The 24,738-nt window shown below is 42.5% G+C and overlaps 1 protein-coding gene across 1 annotated transcript in view; it reads right to left on the bottom strand.

Annotated features, from left to right (window-relative positions):
- The window catches only part of RSPH14 (radial spoke head 14 homolog), a 491,790-nt gene extending 467,323 nt beyond the window's left edge, over positions 1-24,467 (bottom strand). The window contains exon 1 of the mRNA XM_053701996.1: positions 24,253-24,467. Within this exon, the coding sequence (XP_053557971.1) occupies positions 24,253-24,451 (199 nt within the window). The 5' untranslated portion in view covers positions 24,452-24,467. The remainder of the gene's footprint in view (positions 1-24,252) is intronic.
- Positions 24,468-24,738: the final 271 nt, after the last annotated feature.

Raw genomic sequence — 24,738 nt, 5'->3', positions numbered from 1 at the left:
GGTGGGCCGTGGACTGGATACACCACAAGAGAAATAAATTTATCAGGTAAGCATAAATTTTGTTTTCTCTTGTAAGGTGTATCCAGTCCACGGATCATCCATTACTTGTGGGATACCAATACCAAAGCTATAGAACACGGATGAAGGAGCGCTTAAACGAAAGGCACCACTGCCTGCAAGACCTTTCTCCAAAAAATAGCCTCCGAAGAAGCAAAAGTATCAAATTTATAGAATTTTGAAAAAGTATGAAGAGAAGACCAAGTAGCCGCCTTACAAATCTGTTCAACAGAAGCCTCATTTTTAAAAGCCCATGTGGAAGCTACCGCTCTAGTAGAATGAGCTGTAATCCTTTCAGGAGGCTGCTGGCCAGCAGTCTCATAAACTAAGCGTATTATACTCCTTAGCCAAAAAGAAAGAGAGGTTGCCGAAGCCTTTTGGCCTCTCCTCTGTCCAGAGTAGACAACAAACAATGCAGATGTTTGACGAAAATCTTTAGTAGCTTGTAAATAAAACTTTAAAGCACGAACCACGTCAAGATTGTGTAAAAGACGTTCCTTCTTTGAAGTAGGATTAGGACACAGTGACGGTACAACAATCTCCTGATTGATATTTCTCTTGTTAAGTGTATCCAGTCCACGGATCATCCATTACTTGTGGGATATTCTCCTTCCCAACAGGAAGTTGCAAGAGGATCACCCACAGCAGAGCTGCTATATAGCTCCTCCCCTAACTGCCATACCCAGTCATTCTCTTGCAACTCTCAACAAAGATGGACGTAGTAAGAGGAGAGTGGTGTATTATAGTTAGTTTCTTAACTTCAATCAAAAGTTTGTTATTTTTAAATGGTACCGGAGTGTACTGTTTTATCAAAGGCAGCATTAGAAGAAGAATCTGCCTGTGATTTCTATGATCTTAGCAGAAGTAACTAAGATCCATTGCCATTCTCACATATTCTGAGGAGTGAGGTAACTTCAGAGAGGGAATGGCGTGCAGGTTTTCCTGCAATAAGGTATGTGCAGTAAACATATTTCTAGGGATGGAACTTGCTAGAAAAATGCTGCTGATACCGGATTAATGTAAGTTAAGCCTAAATGCAGTGATTTAATAGTGACTGGTATCAGGCTTATTAACAGAGATACATACTCTTATAAAAGTGTAATATAAAACGTTTGCTGGCATGTTTAATCGTTTTTATATATGCTTTGGTGATAAAACTTATTGGGGCCTAGCTTTTTCCACATGGCTGGCTTTATTTTTGCCTAGAAACAGAGGCTTTCCACTGTTATAGTATAAAAGTTACAGTTGGTGCAGTTAAAATTACAAACTGTGACATTCAGCTTCCCTCAGCAGTCCCCTACATGCTATAGGACATCTCTGATGGGCTCAAAAGGCTTCAAAAGTAGGAGCTGTGGCAGTTGTTATGACTGTTTAAAAAACATATTTTTCGTTTTGTTAATCTGTTTTTTGTATTAAGGGGTTAATCATCCATTTGCAAGTGGGTGCAATGCTCTGCTAACTTGTTACATACACTGTAAAAACTTCTTTAGTTTAACTGCCTTTTTTTCACTGTTATTTCAAATTTTGCCAAAATTTGTTTCTCTTAAAGGCACAGTAACGTCTTTTATATTGCTTGTTAACTTTGTTTAAAGTATTTTCCAAGCTTGCTAGTCTCATTGCTAGTCTGTACAAACATGTCTGACACAGAGGAAACTACTTGTTCATTATGTTTAAAAGCCATGGTGGAGCCCCATAGGAGAATGTGTACTAAATGTATTGATTTCACCTTAAACAGTAAAGATCAGTCTTTATCTATAAAAGAATTGTCACCAGAGGGATCTGTCGAGGGGGAAGTTATGCCGACTAACTCTCCCCATGTGTCGGACCCTTCACCTCCCGCTCGAGGGGCGCACGCTAATATGGCGCCAAGTACATCAGGGATGCCCATAGCGATTACTTTGCAGGACATGGCTGCAATCATGAATAATACCCTGTCACAGGTATTAGCCAGATTGCCTGAATTGAGAGGCAAGCGCGATAGCTCTGGGGTTAGACGAGAGAGCGCGTAGATGCTGTAAGAGCCATGTCTGATACTGCGTCACAATATGCAGAACCTGAGGACGGAGAGCTTCAGTCTGTGGGTGACGTCTCTGAATCGGGGAGACCTAATTCAGAGATTTCTAATTTTAAATTTAAGCTTGAGAACCTCCGTGTGTTACTTGGGGAGGTATTAGCTGCTGTGAATGACTGTGACACAATTGCAGTGCCAGAGAAATTGTGTAGGCTGGATAAATACTATGCAGTGCCGGTGAGTATTGATGTTTTTCCAATACCTAAAAGGCTTACAGAAATTATTAGTAAGGAGTGGGATAGACCCGGTGTGCCCTTTTCCCCACCTCCTATATTTAGAAAAATGTTTCCAATAGATGCCACTACATGGGACTTATGGCAGACAGTCCCTAAGGTGGAGGGAGCAGTTTCTACTTTAGCAAAGCGTACCACTATCCCGGTTGAGGACAGTTGTGCTTTTTCAGATCCAATGAATAAAAAATTAGAGGGTTACCTTAAGAAAATGTTTATTCAACAAGGTTTTTATTTTACAGCCCCTTGCATGCATTGCGCCTGTCACTGCTGCGGCGGCGTTCTGGTTTGAGGCCCTGGAAGAGGCCATCCATACAGCTCCATTGACTGAAATTATTGACAAGCTTAGAACACTTAAGCTAGCTAACTCATTTGTTTCTGATGCCATTGTTCATTTGACTAAACTAACGGCTAAGAATTCCGGATTCGCCATCCAGGCGCGTAGGGCGCTATGGCTTAAATCCTGGTCAGCTGATGTGACTTCAAAGTCTAAATTACTTAACATTCCTTTCAAGGGGCAGACCTTATTCGGGCCTGGTTTGAAAGAAATTATTGCTGACATTACTGGAGGTAAGGGTCATACCCTTCCTCAGGACAGGGCCAAATCAAGGGCTAAACAGTCTAATTTTCGTGCCTTTCGAAATTTCAAGGCAGGTGCAGGATCAGCTCCCTCTACTTCAAAACAAGAGGGAACTTTTCCTCAATCTAAGCAGGCCTGGAAACCTACCCAGTCCTGGAACAAGGGCAATCAGGCCGAAAGCCTGCTGCTGCCTCCAAGACAGCATGAAGGAGCGGCCCCCTATCCGACAACGGATCTAGTAGGGGGCAGACTCTCTCTCTTCGCCCAGGCATGGGCAAGAGATATTCAGGATCCCTGGGCGTTGGAGATCATATCTCAGGGATATCTTCTGGACTTCAAAGCTTCTCCCCCACAAGGAAGATTTCCCCTTTCAAGATTGTCTGCAAACCAGATAAAAAAAGAGGCATTCCTAAGCTGTGTGCAAGACCTCCTTGTAATGGGAGTGATCCATCCAGTTCCGCGGACGGAACAAGGACAGGGGTTTTATTCAAATCTGTTTGTGGTTCCCAAAAAAGAGGGAACCTTCAGACCAATTTTGGATCTAAAGATCCTAAACAAATTCCTCAGAGTTCCATCATTCAAGATGGAAACGATTCGAACCATTTTACCGATGATCCAAGAGGGTCAGTACATGACCACAGTGGACTTAAAGGATGCCTACCTTCACATTCCGATCCACAAGAATCATCATCGGTTCCTGAGGTTTGCCTTTCTAGACAGGCATTACCAGTTTGTAGCTCTTCCATTCGAGTTGGCTACAGCCCCAAGAATTTTTACAAAGGTTCTGGGCTCACTTCTGGCGGTTCTAAGACCGCGAGGCATAGCGGTGGCTCCTTACCTAGACGACATCCTGATACAGGCGTCAAGCTTTCAAATTGCCTAGTCTCATACAGAGATAGTTCTGGCATTTCTGAGGTCGCATGGGTGGAAAGTGAACGAAGAAAAGAGTTCTCTATCTCCTCTCACAAGGGTTTCCTTCCTAGGGACTCTGATAGATTCTATAGAAATGAAAATTTACCTGACGGAGTCCAGGTTATCAAAACTTCTAAATGCTTGCCGTGTTCTTCACTCCATTCCGTGCCCCATGGTGGCTCAGTGCATGGAAGTAATCGGCTTAATGGTAGCGGCGATGGACATAGTGCCATTTGCGCGCCTGCATCTCAGACCGCTGCAATTATGCATGCTCAGTCAGTGGAATGGGGATTACACAGATTTGTCCCCTCTACTAAATCTGGATCAGGAAACCAGAGATTCTCTTCTCTGGTGGTTATCTCGGGTTATCTCTGGTCCATCTGTCCAAAGGTATGACCTTTCGCAGGCCAGATTGGACCATTGTAACAACAGACGCCAGCCTTCTGGGTTGGGGTGCAGTCTGGAACTCCCTGAAGGCTCAGGGTTCATGAACTCAGGAGGAGAAACTCCTCCCAATAAATATTCTGGAGTTAAGAGCAATATTCAATGCTCTTCTAGCTTGGCCTCAGTTAGCAACACTGAGGTTCATCAGATTTCAGTCGGACAACATCACGACTGTGGCTTACATCATCCATCAAGGGGAGACCAGGAGTTCCCTAGCGATGTCAGAAGTCTCCAAGATAATTCGCTGGGCAGAGACTCACTCTTGCCACCTATCAGCGATCCATATCCCAGGGGTAGAGAACTGGGAGGCGGATTTTCTAAGTCGTCAGACTTTTCATCCGGGGGAGTGGGAACTCCATCCGGAGGTGTTTGCTCAATTGGTTCTCCGTTGGGGCAAACCAGAACTGGATCTCATGGCGTCTCGCTAGAACGCCAAGCTTCCTTGTTACGGATCCAGGTCCAGGGACCCAGAAGCGGCACTGATAGATGCTCTAGCAGCGCCTTGGTTCTTCAACCTGGCCTATGTGTTTCCACCGTTTCCTCTGCTCCCTCGTCTGATTGCCAAAATCAAACAGGAGAGAGCATCAGTGATATTGATAGCGCCTGCGTGGCCACGCAGGACCTGGTATGCAGACCTAGTGGACATGTCATCCTTTCCACCATGGACTCTGCCTCTGAGACAAGACCTTCTAATACAAGGTCCTTACAATCATCCGAATCTACTTTCTCTGAGACTGACTGCATGGAGATTGAACGCTTGATCCTATCAAAGCGTGGCTTCTCCGAGTCAGTAATTGATACCTTAATACAGGCACGAAAGCCTGTCACCAGCAAAATTTACCACAAGATTTGGCGTAAATATCTTCATTGGTGTGAATCCAAGAATTACTCATGGAGTAGGGTTAGGATTCCTAGGATATTGTCCTTCCTCCAAGAGGGTTTGGACAAAGGACTATCAGCTAGTTCTTTAAAGGGACAGATTTCTGCTCTGTCTATTCTTTTACACAAGCGTCTGGCAGAAGTTCCAGACGTTCAGGCATTTTGTCAGGCTTTAGTTAGAATTAAGCCTGTGTATAAACCTGTTGCTCCCCCATGGAGCTTAAACTTGGTTCTTAAAGTTCTTCAAGGGGTTCCGTTTGAACCCCTTCATTCTATTGATATCAAACTTCTATCATGGAAAATTCTTTTTCTGATGGCTATTTCCTCGGCTCGAAGAGTCTCGGAGTTATCTGCCTTACATTGTGATTCTCCTTATCTGATCTTTCATTCAGATAAAGTAGTTCTGCGTACAAAACCTGGGTTTTTACCTAAGGTGGTTTTAATCAAGAGATTGTTGTTCCATCATTATGCCCTAATCCTTCTTCAAAGAAGGAACGTCTTTTTCATAATCTAGATGTAGTCTGTGCATTGAAGTTTTACTTGCAGGCTACTAAAGATTTTCGCCAAACATCTCACCTGTTTGTTATTTACTCTGGACAGAGGAGAGGTCAAAAGGCCTCGGCAACCTCTCTTTCTTTTTGGCTTCGTAGCATAATACGTTTAGCCTATGAGACTGCTGGCCAGCAGCCTCCTGAAAGAATTACAGCTCATTCCACTAGAGCTGTGGCTTCCACCTGGGCCTTTAAAAATGAGGCCTCTGTTGAACAGATTTGCAAGGCTGCGACTTGGTCTTCGCTTCATACCTTTTCAAAATTTTACAAATTTGATACTTTTGCTTCTTCGGAGGCTGTTTTTGGGAGAAAGGTTCTACAGGCAGTGGTTCCTTCCGTTTAAGTTCCTGCCTTGTCCCTCCCATCATCCGTGTACTTAAGCTTTGGTATTGGTATCCCACAAGTAATGGATGATCCGTGGACTGGATACACTTAACAAGAGAAAACATAATTTATGCTTACCTGATAAATGTATTTCTCTTGCAGTGTATCCAGTCCACGGCCCGCCCTGTCCTTTTAAGGCAGGTCTAAATTTTAATTAAACTTCAGTCACCACTGCACCCTATGGTTTCTCCTTTCTCGGCTTGTTTCGGTCGAATGACTGGATATGGCAGTTAGGGGAGGAGCTATATAGCAGCTCTGATGTGGGTGATCCTCTTGCAACTTCCTGTTGGGAAGGAGAATATCCCACAAGTAATGGATGATCCGTGGACTGGATACACTACAAGAGAAATAAATTTATCAGGTAAGCATAAATTATGTTTTTTATTAGATACCACCTTAGGTAGAAAACCAGGTTTGGTAAGTAACACTACCTTATCTGCATGAAAAATGAGATAAGGGGAATCACATTGTAAAGCAGATAACTCCGAAACTCCTCGAGCCGAGGAGATAGCTACTAAAAACAGAACCTTCCAAGATAAGAGCTTAATATCTATGGAATGCAAAGCTTCAAACGGAACCCCTTGAAGAACCTTAAGAACTAAATTTAAACTCCAAGGCGGAGCAACAGGTTTAAACACAGGCTTGATTCTGACTAAAGCCTGACAAAACGCCTGCACGTCTGGAACCTCAGCCAGACGTTTGTGCAAGAATAGACAGAGCAGAAATCTGTCCCTTTAAGGAACTAGCTGACAAACCCTTCTCCAATCCTTCTTGGAGAAAAGATAATATCCTAGGAATCCTGACCTTACTCCATGAGTAACCCTTGGATTCACACCAATGAAGATATTTACACCATATCTTATGATAGATTTTCCTGGTGACAGTCTTTCGCGCCTGTATTAAGGTATCAATGACCGACTCGGAGAAACCACGCTTTGATAAAATCAAGCGTTCAATCTCCAAGCAGTCAGCCGCAGAGAAATTAGATTTGGATGGTTGAAAGTTAGATTTGGATGGTTGAAATCCCTGAAGTAGAAGGTCCTGTCTCAGAGGCAGAGTCCATGGTGGAAAGGATGACATGTCCACCAGATCTGCATACCAAGTCCTGCGTGGCCACGCAGGTGCTATCAAAATTACCGATGCTCTCTCCTGCTTGATCTTGGCAATCAGACGAGGGAGAAGAGGAAACGGTGGAAACACATAAGCCAGGTTGAAGGACCAAGGCGCTGCTAGAGCATCTATCAGCGCTGCCTTGGGATCCCTGGACCTGGATCCGTAACAAGGAAGCTTGGCGTTCTGGCGAGACGCCATGAGATCCAGTTCTGGTTTGCCCCAACGTTGAATCAACTGTGCAAACACCTCCAGATGGAGCTCCCACTCCCCCGGATGAAAAGTCTGTCGACTTAGAAAATCCGCCTCCCAGTTCTCTACTCCTGGGATATGGATAGCTGATAGATGGCAAGAGTGAATCTCTGCCCAACGAATTATCTTTGAAACCTCCAACATCGCTAGGGAACTCCTTGTTCCCCCTTGATGGTTGATGTAAGCTACAGTCGTGATGTTGTCCGACTGAAATCTGATGAACCTCACTGCCGCTAGCTGAGGCCAAGCCTGAAGAGCACTGAATATCGCTCTTAGTTCCAGAATGTTTATCGGAAGGAGAGTCCATGACCCCTGAGCCTTCAGAGAGTTCCAGACTGCACCCCAGCCCAGAAGGCTGGCATCTGTTGTTACTATTGTCCAATCTGGCCTGCGGAAGGTCATACCTTTGGACAGATGGACCCGAGATTGCCACCAGAGAAGAGAATCCCTGGTCTCTTGATCCAGATTTAGTAGAGGGGACAAATCTGTGTAATCCCCATTCCACTGACTGAGCATGCAGAGTTGCAGCGGTCTGAGATGTAGGCGGGCAAACGGAACTATGTCCATTGCTGCTACCATTAAGCCGATTACTTCCATACACTGAGCCACCGAAGGGCGAGAAGTATAATAAAGAACACAGCAGGAATTTAGAAGTTTTTACAACCTGTCCTCTGTCAGGTAAATCCTCATTTCTACAGAATCTATCAGAGTTCCCAGGAAGGAAACTCTTGTGAGAGGGGATAGAGAACGCTTTTTTTCGTTCACTTTCCACCCATGAGACCTCAGGAATGCCAGAACAATGTCCGTATGGGACTTGGCAATTTGGAAATTTGACGCCTGTATCAGAATGTCGTCTAAGTAAGGGGCTACTGCTATGCCCCGCTGCCTTAGGACCGCCAGAAGTGACCCCAGAACCTTCGTAAAGATTCTTGGTGCCGTAGCTAACCCAAAGGGGAGAGCCACAAACTGGTAATGCCTGTCTAGGAAGGCGAACCTGAGAAACCAATGATGATCTTTGTGTATCGGAATGTGAAGATAAGCATCCTTTAAGTCCACGGTAGTCATGTATTGACCCTCCTGGATCATAGGTAGGATGGTTTCTAATAGTCTCCATCTTGAAAGATGGGACCCTGAGAAATTTGTTTAGGATCTTGAGATCTAAGATTGGTCTGAAGGTTCCCTCTTTCTTGGGAACCACAAAGAGATTTAAATAGAAGCCTTGCCCTTGTTCCTCCTTTGGAACTGGGTGGATCACTCCCATAACTAGGAGGTCTTGAACACAATGTAAGAATGCCTCTCTCTTTATCTGGTCTGCAGATAATTGTGAGAGGTGAAATCTTCCTTTTGGGGAAGAAGCTTTGAAGTCCAGAAGATATCTCTGGGACACAATTTCCAACGCCCAGGGATCCTGGACATCTCTTGCCCAAGCCTGGGCGAAGAGAGAAAGTCTGCCCCCTACTAGATCCGTTACCGGATCGGGGGCTGATCTTTCATGCTGTCTTAGAGGCAGCAGCAGGATTCTTGGCCTGATTACCTTTGTTCCAGGCCTGGTTAAGTCTCCAGACCGGCTTGGACTGGGCAAAATTTCCCTCTTGTTTTGTATTAGAGGAAGTTGATGCCGCGTTCGTCTTAAAGTTTCGAAAGGCACGAAAATTAGTTTGTTTGGTCCTTAATTTATTAGACCTATCCTGAGGAAGGGCATGACCTTTTCCTCCAGGAATATCAGAAATGATCTCCTTCAGTCCAGGCCCGAATAGGGTCTGCCCCTTGAAGGGAATGTTGAGAAGCTTAGACTTTGAAGTAACGTCAGCTGACCAGGATTTAAGCCATAGCGCCCTACGCGCCTGAATAGCAAAACCTGAGTTCTTAGCCGTTAGTTTGGTTAAATGAACAAAGGCGTCAGAAACAAATGAATTGGCTAGCTTAAGCGCTTTAAGCTTGTCAAGTATATCATCCAATGGGGTGTCTATCTGTAAGGCCTCTTCCAGAGACTCAAACCAGAAGGCCGCAGCAGCAGTGACTGGGGCAATGCATGCAAGAGGCTGGAGAATAAAACCTTGTTGAATAAACATTTTCTTAAGGTAACCCTCTAACTTTTTATCCATTGGATCTAGGAAAGCACAACTGTCCTCGACAGGGATAGTTGTACGCTTAGCTAGGGTAGAAACTGCTCCCTCCACCTTAGGGACCGTTTGCCATAAGTCCCGTGTAGCGGCATCTATTGGAAACATTTTCTTAAAAATAGGAGGGGGAGAGAACCGTACACCTGGTCTATCCCATTCCTTAGTAATAATTTCTGAAAACCTTTTAGGTATTGGAAAAACATCAGTATAAACAGGCACTGCATAGTATTTATCTAATCTACACAATTTCTCTGGCACTATAATGGTGTCACAGTCATCCAGAGTAGCTAAAACCTCCCTGAGCAACACGCGGAGGTGTTCAAGCTTAAATTTAAATGTAGACATATCAGAATCAGGTTGAAGCATCTTCCCTGAGTCAGAAAAAACATAATTTATGCTTACCTGATAAATTTATTTCTCTTGTAGTGTATCCAGTCCATGGATCATCCATTACTTGTGGGATATTCTCCTTCCCAACAGGAAGTTGCAAGAGGATCACCCACAGCAGAGCTGCTATATAGCTCCTCCCCTCACTGCCATATCCAGTCATTCGACCGAAACAAGACGATAAAGGAGAAACCATAGGGTGCAGTGGTGACTGTAGTTTAATTAAAATTTAGACCTGCCTTAAAAGGACAGGGCGGGCCGTGGACTGGATACACTACAAGAGAAATAAATTTATCAGGTAAGCATAAATTATGTTTTCTCTTGTTAAGTGTATCCAGTCCACGGATCATCCATTACTTGTGGGATACCAATACCAAAGCTAAAGTACACGGATGATGGGAGGGACAAGGCAGGAACTTAAACGGAAGGAACCACTGCCTGTAGAACCTTTCTCCCAAAAACAGCCTCCGAAGAAGCAAAAGTGTCAAATTTGTAAAATTTTGAAAAGGTGTGAAGCGAAGACCAAGTCGCAGCCTTGCAAATCTCTTCAATAGAGGCCTCATTTTTAAAGGCCCAAGTGGAAGCCACAGCTCTAGTAGAATGAGCTGTAATCCTTTCAGGGGGCTGCTGTCCAGCAGTCTCATAGGCTAAGCATATTATGCTCCGAAGCCAAAAGGAGAGAGAGGTTGCCGAAGCTTTTTGACCTCTCCTCTGTCCAGAGTAAACGACAAACAGGGCAGATGTTTGACGAAAATCTTTAGTAGCCTGTAAGTAAAACTTCAAGGCACGGACTACGTCCAGATTATGCAAAAGACTTTCCTTCTTTGAAGGATTAGGACACAATGATGGAACAACAATCTCTTGATTGATATTCCGGTTAGAAACCACCTTAGGTAAAAACCCAGGTTTGGTACGCAAAACTACCTTGTCTGAATGAAAAATCAGATAAGGAGAATCACAGTGTAAGGCAGATAACTCAGAGACTCTTCGAGCCGAGGAAATAGCCATCAAAAACAGAACTTTCCAAGATAAAAGTTTAATATCAATGGAATGAAGGGGTTCAAACGGAACTCCCTGAAGAACTTTAAGAACCAAGTTTAAGCTCCACGGGGGAGCAACAGTTTTAAACACAGGCTTAATCCTAACCAAAGCCTGACAAAATGCCTGGACGTCTGGAACTTCTGCCAGACGCTTGTGCAAAAGAATAGACAGAGCAGAGATCTGTCCTTTTAAAGAACTAGCTGATAAGCCTTTGTCCAAACCCTCTTGGAGAAAGGACAATATCCTAGGAATCCTAACCTTACTCCATGAGTAACTCTTGGATTCACACCAATAAAGATATTTACGCCATATCTTATGGTAGATTTTCCTGGTGACAGGCTTCCGTGCCTGTATTAAGGTATCAATGACTGACTCGGAGAAGCCACGCCTTGATAGAATCTCCATGCAGTCAGTCTCAGAGAAATTAGATTTGGATGATTGAAAGGACCTTGTATTAGAAGGTCCTGCCTCAGAGGCAGAGTCCATGGTGGAAGAGATGACATGTCCACTAGCTCTGCATACCAGGTCCTGGGTGGCCACGCAGGCGCTATCAGAATCACCGATGCTCTCTCCTGTTTGATTTTGGCAATCAGTCGAGGGAGCAGAGGAAACGATGGAAACACATAAGCCAGGTTGAAGAACCAAGGAGCTGCTAGAGCATCTATCAGCATTGCTCCCGGGTCCCTGGACCTGGATCCGTAACAAGGAAGCTTGGCGTTCTGGCGAGACGCCATGAGATCCAGTTCTGGTTTGCCCCAACGATGGACCAGTTGAGCAAACACCTCCGGATGGAGTTCCCACTCCCCCGGATGAAAAGTCTGACGACTTAGAAAATCCGCCTCCCAGTTCTCTACGCCTGGGATGTGGATCGCTGACAGGTGGCAAGAGTGAGACTCTGCCCAGCGAATTATCTTTGAGACTTCTAACATCGCTAGGGAAAGCTGGCATCTGTTGTTACAATCGTCCAATCTGGCCTGCGAAAGGTCATACCCTTGGACAGATCGACCCGAGATAGCCACCAGAGAAGAGAATCTCTGGTCTCTTGATCCAGATTTAGTAGAGGGGACAAATCTGAGTAATCCCCATTCCACTGACTTAGCATGCGTAATTGCAGCGGTCTGAGATGCAGGCGTGCAAATGGCACTATGTCCATTGCCGCTACCATTAAGCCGATTACTTCCATGCACTGAGCCACTGACGGGCGTGGAATGGAATGAAGGACACAGGCAAGCATTTAGAAGTTTTGATAACCTGGACTCCGTCAGGTAAATTTTCATCTCTACAGAATCTATAAAGAGTCCCTAGGAAGGAGACTCTTGTGAGTGGTGATAGAGAACTCTTTTCCACGTTCACTTTCCACCCATGCGACCTCAGAAATGCCAGAACTATCTCTGTATGAGACTTGGCAATTTGAAAGCTTGACGCCTGTATCAGGATGTCGTCTAGATACGGAGCCACCGCTATGCCTCGCGGTCTTAGAACCGCCAGAAGTGAGGCCAGAACCTTTGTAAAAATTCTCGGGGCAGTAGCCAACCCGAAGGGAAGAGCTACAAATTGGTAATGCCTGTCTAGAAAGGCAAACCTTAGGAACCGATGATGATCTTTTGTGAATCGGTATGTGAAGGAAGGCATCCTTTAAGTCCACTGTGGTCATGTACTGACCCTCTTGGATCATGGGTAGGATGGTCCGAATAGTTTCCATTTTGAATGACGGAACTCTGAGGAATTTGTTTAAGATCTTTAGATCCAAGATTGGTCTGAAGGTTCCCTCTTTCTTGGGAACCACAAACAGATTTGAATAAAATCCCTGTCCTTGTTCCATCCACGGAACTGGATGGATCACTCCCATTACTAGGAGGTCTTGCACACAGCTTAGGAATGCCTCTTTCTTTATCTGGTTTGCTGATAACCTTGAAAGATGAAATCTCCCTTGTGGAGGAGAAGCTTTAAAGTCCAGAAGATATCCCTGAGATATGATCTCCAAGGGATCCTGAACATCTCTTGCCCACGCCTGGGCGAAGAGAGAAAGTCTGCTCCCCACTAGATCCGTTTCCGGATAGGGGGCCGTTCCTTCATGCTGTCTTGGGGGCAGCAGCAGGCTTTCTGGCCTGCTTGCCCTTGTTCCAGGACTGGTTAGGTTTCCAGGCCTGTCTGGAATGAGCAACAGTTCCCTCTTGTTTTGAAGCGGAGGAAGTTGATGCTGCTCCTGCCTTGAAATTTCGAAAATTAGACTGTTTGGCCTTTGATTTGGCCCTGTCCTGAGGAAGGGTATGACTCTTGCCTCCAGTAATGTCAGCAATAATTTCCTTCAAGCCAGGCCCGAATAAGGTCTGCCCCTTGAAAGGAATGTTGAGTAATTTAGACTTTGAAGTCACGTCAGCTGACCAGGATTTAAGCCATAGCGCCCTACGCGCCTGGATGGCGAATCCGGAATTCTTAGCCGTTAGTTTAGTCAAATGAACAATGGCATCAGAAACAAATGAGTTAGCTAGCTTAAGCATTCTAAGCTTGTCAATAATTTAATTCAATGGAGCTGTATGGATGGCCTCTTCCAGGGCCTCAAACTAGAATGCCGCCGCCGCAGCAGTGACAGGCGCAATGCATGCAAGGGGCTGTAAAATAAAACCTTGTTGAATAAACATTTTCTTAAGGTAACCCTCCAATTTTTTATCCATTGGATCTGAAAAAGCACAACTGTCCTCAACCGGGACAGTGGTACGCTTTGCTAAAGTAGAAACTGCTCCCTCCACCTTAGGGACCGTCTGCCATAAGTCCCGTGTAGTGGCGTCTATTGGAAACATTTTTCTAAATATAGGAGGTGGGGAAAAGGGCACACCGGGTCTATCCCACTCCTTGCTAATAATTTCTGTAAGCCTTTTAGGTATAGGAAAAACGTCAGTACACACCGGCACCGCATAGTATCTATCCAGCCTACACAATTTCTCTGGAATTGCAACTGTGTTACAGTCATTCAGAGCAGCTAATACCTCCCCAAGCAATACACGGAGGTTCTCAAGCTTAAATTTAAAATTAGAAATCTCTGAATCAGGTTTCCCAGAGTCAGAGATGTCACCCACAGACTGAAGCTCTCCGTCCTCATGTTCTGCATACTGTGACGCAGTATCAGACATGGCTCTAACAGCATTTGCGCGCTCTGTATCTCTCCTAACCCCAGAGCTATCGCGCTTGCCTCTTAATTCAGGCAATCTAGATAATACCTCTGACAGGGTATTATTCATGATTGCAGCCATGTCCTGCAAGGTAATCGCTATGGGCGTCCCTGATGTAATTGGCGCCATATTAGCGTGCGTCCCCTGAGCGGGAGGCGAAGGGTCTGACACATGGGGAGAGTTAGTCGGCATAACTTCCCCCTCGACAGAACCCTCTGGTGATAATTCTTTTATAGCTAAAGACTGATCTTTACTGTTTAAGGTGAAATCAATACATTTAGTACACATTCTCCTATGGGGCTCCACCATGGCTTTCAAACATAATGAACAAGTAGGTTCCTCTGTGTCAGACATGTTTAAACAGACTAGCAATGAGACTAGCAAGCTTGGAAAACACTTTAAACAAGTTTACAAGCAATATAAAAAACGTTACTGCGCCTTTAAGAAACACAAATTTTCTCCAAATTTCGAAATAACAGTGAAAAAATGCAGTTACACTAACAAAATTTTTACAGTGTATGTAATAAGTTAGCAGAGCATTGCACCCACTTGCAAATGGATGATTAACCCCTTAATACCAAAAACGGAATAACAAATGACAAAAACGTTTTTTAAACAGTCACAACAACTGCCACAGCTCTACTGTGGCTTTTTACCTTCCTCAATACGACTTTTGAAGCCTTTTGAGCCCTTCAGAGAAGTCCTGGATCATGCAGGAAGAAGCTGGATGTCTGTGTCTGTAATTTTTGCTGTGCAAAAAAATGCTAAAATAGGCCCCTCCCACTCATATTACAACAGTGGGAAGCCTCAGGGAACTGTTTCTAGGCAAAATTCAAGACAGCCATGTGGAAAAAACTAGGCCCCAATAAGTTTTATCACCAAACATATGTAAAAAACGATTAACCCCTTAATGACCAAGGATGTACGCCACACGTCCTCAAAAAAAATACAGTTAATGACCGAGGACGTGTGGCGTACGTCCTTGGTCTGGAAAGCAGCTGGAAGCGATCCTGCACGCTTCCAGCTGCTTTCTGGTTATTGCAGTGATGCCTCGATATCGAGGCATCCTGCAATAACCCCCCTTGGCCATCCGATGCAGAGAGAGCCACTCTGTGGCCCTCTCTGCACCGGACATCGGTGACCGGTAACGTTGGTGGGTGGGAGCAAGTCTGGGAGGCGGGTGGGCGGCCATCGATGTGCCGAATGGAGTGGAGGGGGGAGGGATCGGGAGCGGGGGGGCGGGAGCGCGCATGGGAGCGCGCGCGTGCACGGGGGGCGGCGGGCGCGTGCATGGGGCGGGAGCTGGAGGGAACCGCTGCACTACAGAAAAATAAACTGGGAAAAGTTAAAAAAAAAAATGTTTTAAAAGCTGTAAATAAACAGCTAAGGGACCTGGAAGGGGTGGGGGGTTGCTCTTGGGGGGGGGGGGGGAAGCTACACTACAGAAAAGGGCATTTTTTTTAATAAAAAGGCACATATTTTTACTTAACTGGGTACTGGCAGACAGCTGTCAGTACCCAAGATGGCGCCCATTAAGACAGAGGGGGAGGGTTAGAGAGCTGTTTGGTGGGGGATCAGTGAGGCTGGGAGCTAAGGGGGATCCTACACAGCAGCATATGTAAATATGCTAAAAAACACACAAAAAAAGCCCAAATATAGCTTTTATTTTAGTACTGGCAGAGTTTCTGCCAGTACTTAAGATGGCGGGGACAATTGTGGGGTGGGGGAGGGAAGAGAGCTGTTTGGGAGGGATCAGGGGGTCTCATGTTTCAGGTGGGAGGCTGAGCTCTACACTAAAGCTAAAATTAACCCTGCAAGCTCCCTACAAGCTACATAATTAACCCCTTCACTGCTAGCCATAATACACGTGTGAAATGCAGCGGCATTTGGCGGCCTTCTAATTACCAAAAAGCAACGCCAAAGCCATATATGTCTGCTATTTCTGAACAAAGGGGATCCCAGAGAAGCATTTACAACCATTTGTGCCATAATTGCATAAGCTGTTTGTAAATAATTTCAGTGAGAAACCTAAAATTGTGAAAAATTTTACGTTTTTTTTAATTTGATCGCATTTGGCGGTGAAATAGTGGCATGAAATATACCAAAATGTGCCTAGATCAATACTTGGGGTTGTCTACTACACTACACTAAAGCTAAAATTATCCCTAAAAGCTCCCTACATGCTCCATAATTAACCCCTTCACTGCTGGGCATAATACACGTGTAGTGCGCAGTGGCATTTAGCAGCCTTCTAATTACTAAAAAGCAACGCCAAAGCCATATATGTCTGCTATTTCTGAACAAAGGGGATCCCAGAGAAGCATTTACAACCATTTAAGCCATAATTACACAAGCTGTTTGTAAATAATTTCAGTGAGAAACCAAAAGTTTGTGAAAAAATTAGTAAAAAAGTGAACGATTTTTTGTATTTAATCGCATTTGGCGGTGAAATGGTGGCATGAAATATACCAAAATGGGCAAGGATAGGCACAGACCAAGGCTGTGGCGGACATTTTCCAAAGTACAGACGTTAGTGAAGGACACCAAGGTACAATTCAAATTAAAAACATCAAAAAACACTCTCTTCTCTGAGAGGGTAGAGGATTCATGGTGGAATAGCCATCCAACAGAAGTGGTAGAGACAGTGAACAAGTTTAAACATGCATGGGATAGGCATAAGGCTATACTAGATATAAGATAAGGTCAGGAACTAATGGAAGTATTCAGAAAATTGGGTAGACTAGATGGGCCGAATGGTTCCTATCTGCCAACATATTTTATGTTTCTATAAGTCAGGAGCACTTTGCTGTCAAATGAGCCTTACATTGGATGCCCCTGGTATAGTTCCACAATTGCAAATTAGTCATCTAATCAAACAAGTTTAAAATAAAATGTGAATAAAGACTGCTTGTGGTATACTGGTATAAAATGTTTTCAAAATTCTTACCTTTTATTTTTTTTTTGGTTGTATTGAGAGTCTGCGACTCCTGACCAAACCCACCCACCTTGATGTTAATCACATGATCATCATGGTTGGTTACTTACTTGGTAAGGTAATGTTTGTCAGAGTAGGCAGCGGTCTTCTACACAGAGACATCAGCACCATGCTGCTGCACAGATCAAGAAATCGGGACGGGTCAGGACTCACTGGTGGTTGACACAGGCTACACTGCAGGCAGCTTGCTTTTTCCCTCTTACTCACTTTCCAGCTACTGAGCAGCATCATATGGGTGTGGCCCCAACCCCGTGAAACATGGCACTGCGTGCGTCAAGGTGGTGTCAGGACCAGAATTCATCTGTCCTACTTCTGCCTCCCCACCGCAAAATTAGTGGCGGACACTGCAAGGGCCAGTCACGGACACCAGTGTCCATGTACGGACACCTTGCCTATCTCTGAAAATGGGCCTAGATGAATACTTTGGGATGTCTACTAAAAAAAAATATATTCATGTCAATGGATATTCAGAGATTCCTGAAAGATATTAGTGTTCTAATGTAACTAGCGCTAATTTTGAAAAATAATGGTTTGGAAATAGCAAAGTGCTACTTGTATTTATGGCCCTATAACTTACAAAAAAAGCAAAGAACATCAGGACAAAATTTAGAAACTATTTAGCACGGGTGTTTTTTGGTAGTTGTAGATGTGTAACAGATTTTGGGGGTCATAGTTAGAAAAAGTGTGTTTTTTTCAATTTTTTCCTCATATTTTATAATTTTTTTTATAGTAAATTATAAGATATGATGAAAATAATGGTATCTTTAGAAAGTCCATTTAATGGCGAGAAAAACAGTATATAATATGTGTGGGTACAGTAAATGAGTAAGAGGAAAATTACAGCTAAACACAAACACAGCAGAAATGTAAAAATAGCCTTGGTCCCAAACGGACAGAAAATGGAAAAGTGCTGTGGTCATTAAGGGGTTAAACATGCCAGCAAACGTTTTAAAATACACTTTTATAAGAGTATGTATCTCTATTAATAAGCCTGATACCAGTCGCTATCACTGCATTTAAGGCTTTACTTACATTACTTCGGTATCAGCAGCATTTTCTAGCAAATTCCATCCCTAGAAAAATATTTTAACTGCACATACCTTATTGCAGGAAAACCTGCACGCTATTCCCCCTCTGAAGTTACGTCACTCTTCAGAATATGTGAGAACAGCAAAGGATCTTAGTTACTTCTGCTAAGATCATAGAAAACGCAGGCAGATTCTTCTTCTAAATACTGCCTGAGATAAACAGTACACTCCGGTACCATTTAAAAATAACAAACTTTTGATTGAAGAAATAAACTAAGTATAAAACACCACAATCCTCTTACGACCTCCATCTTTATTGAGAGTTTCAAGAGAATGACTGGATATGGCAGTGAGGGGAGGAGCTAAATAGCAGCTCTGCTGTGGGTGATCCTCTTGCAACTTCCTGTTGGGAAGGAGAATATCCCACAAGTAATGGATGATCCGTGGACTGGATACACTTAACAAGAGAAATCACCCACAGAAAGAAGCTCTCCTGCCTCAGCTTCTGCATATTGTGAGGGGATATCAGACATAGCTACTAAAGCGTCAGAGTGCTCTGTATTTTTTCTAGTCCCAGAGCTGTCTCGCTTTCCTTGTAACCCTGGTAGTTTGGACAATACCGCTGTAAGGGTATGATCCATAACTGCCCCCATGTCTAAAGTAAACGCCATGGGCGCGCTAGATGTACTTGGCGCCTCTTGAGCGGGAGTCAAAGGTTCTGACACGTGGGGCGAGTTAGTCGGCATAACTTCCCCCTTGTCAGTTTCCTCTGGTGATAAATCTTTTAAAGACAGAATATGATCTTTATAACTTAAAGTAAAATCAGTACATTTGGTACACATTCTAAGAGGGGGGTTCCACAATGTCTTCTAAACATAATGAACAAGGAGTTTCCTCTATGTCAGACATGTTTAAACAGACTAGCAATGAGACCAGCAAGCTTGGAAAACACTTTGATAAATGTAAACAAGCAAAAAATAAAAACGGTTCTGTGCCTTTAAGAGAAACAAATTTTGTCAGAAATTGAAAAACAGTGATAAAAAGCAGTAAATCTTACGAAATTTTTACAGTGTGTATAATAGACTAACAGAGCATTGCACCCACTTGCAAATGGATGATTAACCCCTTAGTTTCAAAACCGGATCAAAAAAACGATATAAACGTTTTTCAACAGTCACAACAAACTGCCACAGCTCTGCTGTGGCCCTACCTGCCCATATAACTATTTTGAAAGGCACAAAAACCCCTCAGAGAGGTCCCAAGTGTTCAGGAGACTCCTTCAGGGAAACTGGATGTCTCAAGCTGCAAAATCTGATGCGCATTTAGGCGCGAAAATAGGCCCCTCCCACCCTGTATTCACAGTGAGAGGGCCTAACAAAACTAACCCTAGGCAAAATCTAGCCAGCCATGTGGAAAAAACTGGGCCCCAATAAAGTTTTATCACCAATATGTATAAAAAACGTTTAAAACACTTCCAGCAAACGTTTTATTTTTCAGCAATGTGAGAAAGTAATAAGAATATTACCTTTTACAGCAAGCATGATACAAGTCGTTATTAAATCACTGTAATCAGGCTTACCTTAAATAACTCCGGTATTAACAGCATTTTCTAGCATTTTCTTTCTCTAGAAAAATTTAAACTGCACATACCTCATAGCAGGAGACCCTGCACGCCATTCTCCTAGCTGAAGTTACCTCTCTCTTCAGTTATGTGTGAGAACAGCAATGGATCTTAGTTACAACCTGCCAAGACATTTATAAAAATTATAAGAAAAATTGACCATGGGACGTCTCCCTTTGGGATTAAAATTGTGACAATATATAAAAAACAATATATAGAAAAGAGCACTCTAATATAATTTCTAAATGACTCCACCTTTATAGGATCCTACATTTATATTTAAATTCCACCTTAAATCAGAATTTGTTTAGCAGCAAGAGCATAGATTTTAAAACATTTAGCAGTTTTGGCTTTTTGTCGTCAACTTAATACTGCTACTTTGTACCAGAAAGAAACAATGTCTGTTTCACAGTCCAATATAATGTTATCTTAGGCTGATTAAGTTGTTAGCTTTTTGTAGCAATGTCTCTTGATATATTGTATACATGCAAAGTTAGCTGTACTTGCAATAGTTCAGTGTGGATTTGGTATTTTCTGATGGGCTTACCGGGTCTTCTGACACGTCTGTGTCTGATGGTGTCTCGGACCCTAAGGGAACGCATACGCCAACATCTATCATGTATAGATAGAGGGAATCTAGAAACACATTTATATACCCATTTTAGGGAAATACACAATAATAATCTAAAAGATTTCACCTTTTGGGGCATAAAAAAGCTGAAACCGGAATGGAGAGGGGGTAATTTTGAAGAAAAACTCCTAAGAACAGAAGCAGAGCTAATCTATAATATGCAAACCCTTCATCCTTCAGGATTAAACTCAGAATTAGATCTGTCCCCCCTTCCTCTTATCCTAGAAATAAATTCAATAGGAAAAAATATACAATAGAATAAGAAAAGACACAATTGATCAAACACATTCTTTATTTTGAATAATATGTAGTCTAGGATTAGATAAACAAATAGATAAGAAAACAAATACATACGACAAACAGTGGGGAAACATAAAAATAAAAATAGATAAATTCTGTATTATACCAAGTGTCCATTATACATCAGAAAACAATGTGCCGTACTATTCTACTAGTAAAACACAAAAGGCAATTAGCTCTGTCTAATGTAGAAATTATAGATGTCAAATTTCACATTGAGACTAATAAAATTTAAGTTTCAACAAATTTCTAATATCTCTCTCATATTGTTTCTTATATTCATTTTGTATCGTTTCTTATATTCTATTCCATTTTTTGGTTATAATCATTATGTAAATAAAAAAGCTGAATGAGTTGAGATTCCACCATAAAAATTCTAAATATAGTATATATATATTACAACTAAAAAAATGTAATTATTAGGCACTCAAACCATACATAGGAGGTTTTAGAAGTAAGCGGCAATACCCAAAAATATTCCACCTTATATAAACCAACGAAATCCACCTTTAAAATCACACCTATCAAAATGAAATAACTACCGACCAATCAAAATGAAAAGAGGGCTTTTTAAACTGCCGGGCTAACAACAAACATTATCCGTCTTGACAAAGCCTGTTGGCGAAACGCGTAGACGTTATCTGCACTTTAAAGAACTGGACAACTCTATCTATCCCCTATTGAAAGGAGCAGAGGGAAAGTTCAAAGCAAACGGCCGTTTGTATTTTAAGTCCGAGTTCCTATTTTCACGCTGTAGCGTGCACCGCTAACACCTGTCTCAAGAAGCTGCCCGGGAAAATAAGATCCAGATTACAGGGGCCAGAGTCACTTCAAGCCGATAGAGAGGAACAAAACCCATACACGCAGGAGCGTGGTCCAGGTTTTCGATATCGGTGATACTTATACCAGACAAGGAGGAGAGACAGAACACAATACCGGCAAGAGAGACCGAGACACCATCAGACACCGACGTGTCAGAAGACCGGGTAAGCCCTTCAGAAAATACCAAATCCACACTGAACTATTGCAAGTACAGCTAACTTTGCATGTATACAATATATCAAGATACATTACTACAAAAAGCTAACAACTTAATCAGCCTAAGATAACATTATATTGGACTGTGAAACAGACATTGTTTCTTTCTGGGAAAAAGTAGCAGTATTAAGTTGACGACAAAAAGCCAAAACTGCTAAATGTTTTAAAATCTATGCTCTTGCTGCTAAACAAATTCTGATTTAAGGTGGAATTTAAATATAAATGTAGGATCCTATAAAGGTGGAGTCATTTAGAAATTATATTAGAGTGCTCTTTTCTATATATTGTTTTTTATATATTGTCACAATTTTAATCCCAAAGGGAGACGTCCCATGGTCAATTTTTCTTATAATTTTTATAAATGTTTTAAATAAATGTATATCTGTTAAATTGTTTATCAGTCTCCAGACTATCTTATTTAGCTCTCAGCGCTCCCAAACTATTATCTAATTTGTTATTTGCATATTATCAAACGGTAATCATAGGGAAGATTACCTGTGAGGGAGCCTTAAGATAAAATACTTGGCGCTGTTCTTTATATATCCATTTTTAAGATCATCAAAAACCACAGGCAGACTCTTCTTCTATTTTCTGCCTGAGGCTAAAATAGTACAACTCCGGTACCATTTGAAAATAACAAACTTTTGATTGAAGATAAACTAAATAAACACCACATCTCTCTAGCTACTTCCCTTTTTGTCGAGAGCTGCAAGAGAATGACTGGGAGTGGCAGTTAGGGGAGGAGCTATATAGACAGCTCTGCTGTGGGTGATCCTCTTGCAGCTTCCTGTTGGGAAGGAGAATATCCCACAAGTAATGGATGATCCGTGGACTGGATACACCTTACAAGAGAAATACAACCCCCCCCCCCAACAGTTAAACCCACCACCCTCCCAACCAACCCCCCAAATAAAAAGCCTATCTAAAAAACCTAAGCTCCCCATTGCCCTGAAAAGGGCATTTGTATGGGCATTGCCCTTGAAAGGGTATTTAGCTCTTTTACCTGCCCAAACCCTACTCTAAAAATAAAACCCACCCAAAAAACCCTTAAATAAACCTAACACTAACCCCCGACGATCCACTTACAGTTTTTGAAGTTCCGCTTGAAGGATCCATCCAGCCGGCAAGAAGTCTTCATCCTAAGAGGGGGTTCCACCATGGCTTTTAAACATAATGAACAAGGAGTTTCCTCTATGTCAGACATGTTTGTACAGACTAGCAATGAGACTAGCAAGCTTGGAAAACACTTTAAATCAAGTTAACAAGCAAATATAAAAAACGGTACTGTGCCTTTAAGAGAAACAAATTTTGTCAAAATTTAAAAAGCAGTGAAAAAAGGCAGTAAATCAAACAAAATTTTTACAGTGTATGTAATAAGTTAACAGAGCATTGCACCCACTTGCAAATGGATGATTAACCCCTTAATTCAAAAAACGGATCAAAAAAACGATATAGACGTTTTTTAACAGACACAACAAACTGCCACAGCCTGCTGTGGCCCTACCTTCCCCAATAAACGACTTTGGAAAGCCTTTGAGCCCTTTAGAGATGTCCTATAGCATACAGGGGACTCCTGAGGGAAGCTGGATGTCACAGTTTGTAATTTTAACTGCAACAACTGTAACTTTTATACTACAACAGTGGAAAGCCTCAGGAAACTGTTTCTAGGCAAAATTTAAGCCAGCCATGTGGAAAAAACTAGGCCCCAATAAAGTTTGATCACCAAAGCATATATATAAAAACGATTAAACATGCTAGCAAACGTTTTATATTGCAATTTTATAAGGGTATTACCCCTGAGAGTAAGCATGATACCAGTCGCTATTAAATCACTGTATTCAGGCTTAACTTACATTAATCCGGTATCAGCAGCATTTTCTAGCATTTTCCATTTCTAGAAAAAATTGTAGCTGCACATACCTCATAGCAGAGTAACCTGCACGCCATTCTCCCGCTGAAGTTACCTCTCTCCTCAGACATGTGAGAACAGCAATGGATCTTAGTTACAACCTGCTAAGATCATAGAAAACTCAGGCAGATTCTTCTTCTATTTACTGCCTGGGATAAAATAGTACAACTCCGGTACCATTTAAAATAACAAACTTTTGATTGAAGATAAAAAACTAACTATATTTCACCACTCTCTCTTACTACCTCCATGCGTGTTGAGAGTTGCAAGAGAATGACTGGATATGGCAGTTAGGGGAGGAGCTATATAACAGCTATGCTGTGGGTGTCCTCTTGCAACTTCCTGTTGGGAATGAGAATATCCCACAAGTAATGGATGATCCGTGGACTGGAAACACCTTACAAGAGAAATCAGGCCCAGCTGCCGTACTAGTAGTTTCAAAATAAAAATAAACCGTTTTAACATGTTTAAATGTGTTGTTTTTTTCCCCCATATGCTTTAAAGAAATGTTTCTGTCCCTTTGGAAAAGATAAACATACCTAATCTCAGAGCCTTATACACATTCTCAGGATCGTGCACAAGGTCACAAAGGGCCATCAAAGATCTCTGCCGGGTGATTAACTCAGGGTCCTTCAACTCTTCATTCAGTTTGGGCAGAGCTCGCTCTCCAAAGGCGACTGAAGCTTTTGTGTGGTCTATGTTTGGGGGCAAACTACTAGATATCCGAGCTTGAGCCATTCTTGTGCTAAAAATCAGAGAGGAGCAAAACGTTTATCTGTAAGATATAAATTATTTTATTTTATAATAAAAGCAGAAAAATATTAGGGCAACATACTAAAAAGCATCACATAAAAGAATTACAAATTAGAATACCAAAATACTTAAAGGGGCAGTAAACACATTGAGAATTTAATCTAAAATATTTAGATAGTAAAACAACTATGCAATATAGTGTCATTATTTTTAGCCCTTTTTTCATGTAATTTAGCTCTGAAAATTGTGGTTTTTAAAATTCCCAGAACTGA

This window comes from Bombina bombina, chromosome 2 (assembly GCF_027579735.1).
Source record: "Bombina bombina isolate aBomBom1 chromosome 2, aBomBom1.pri, whole genome shotgun sequence".
In the NCBI taxonomy this organism is placed as follows: Eukaryota; Metazoa; Chordata; class Amphibia; order Anura; family Bombinatoridae; genus Bombina; species Bombina bombina.
The sequence above is the reverse complement of the archived record's forward strand: the minus strand, read 5'-3'. Positions and strand labels throughout refer to the sequence as shown.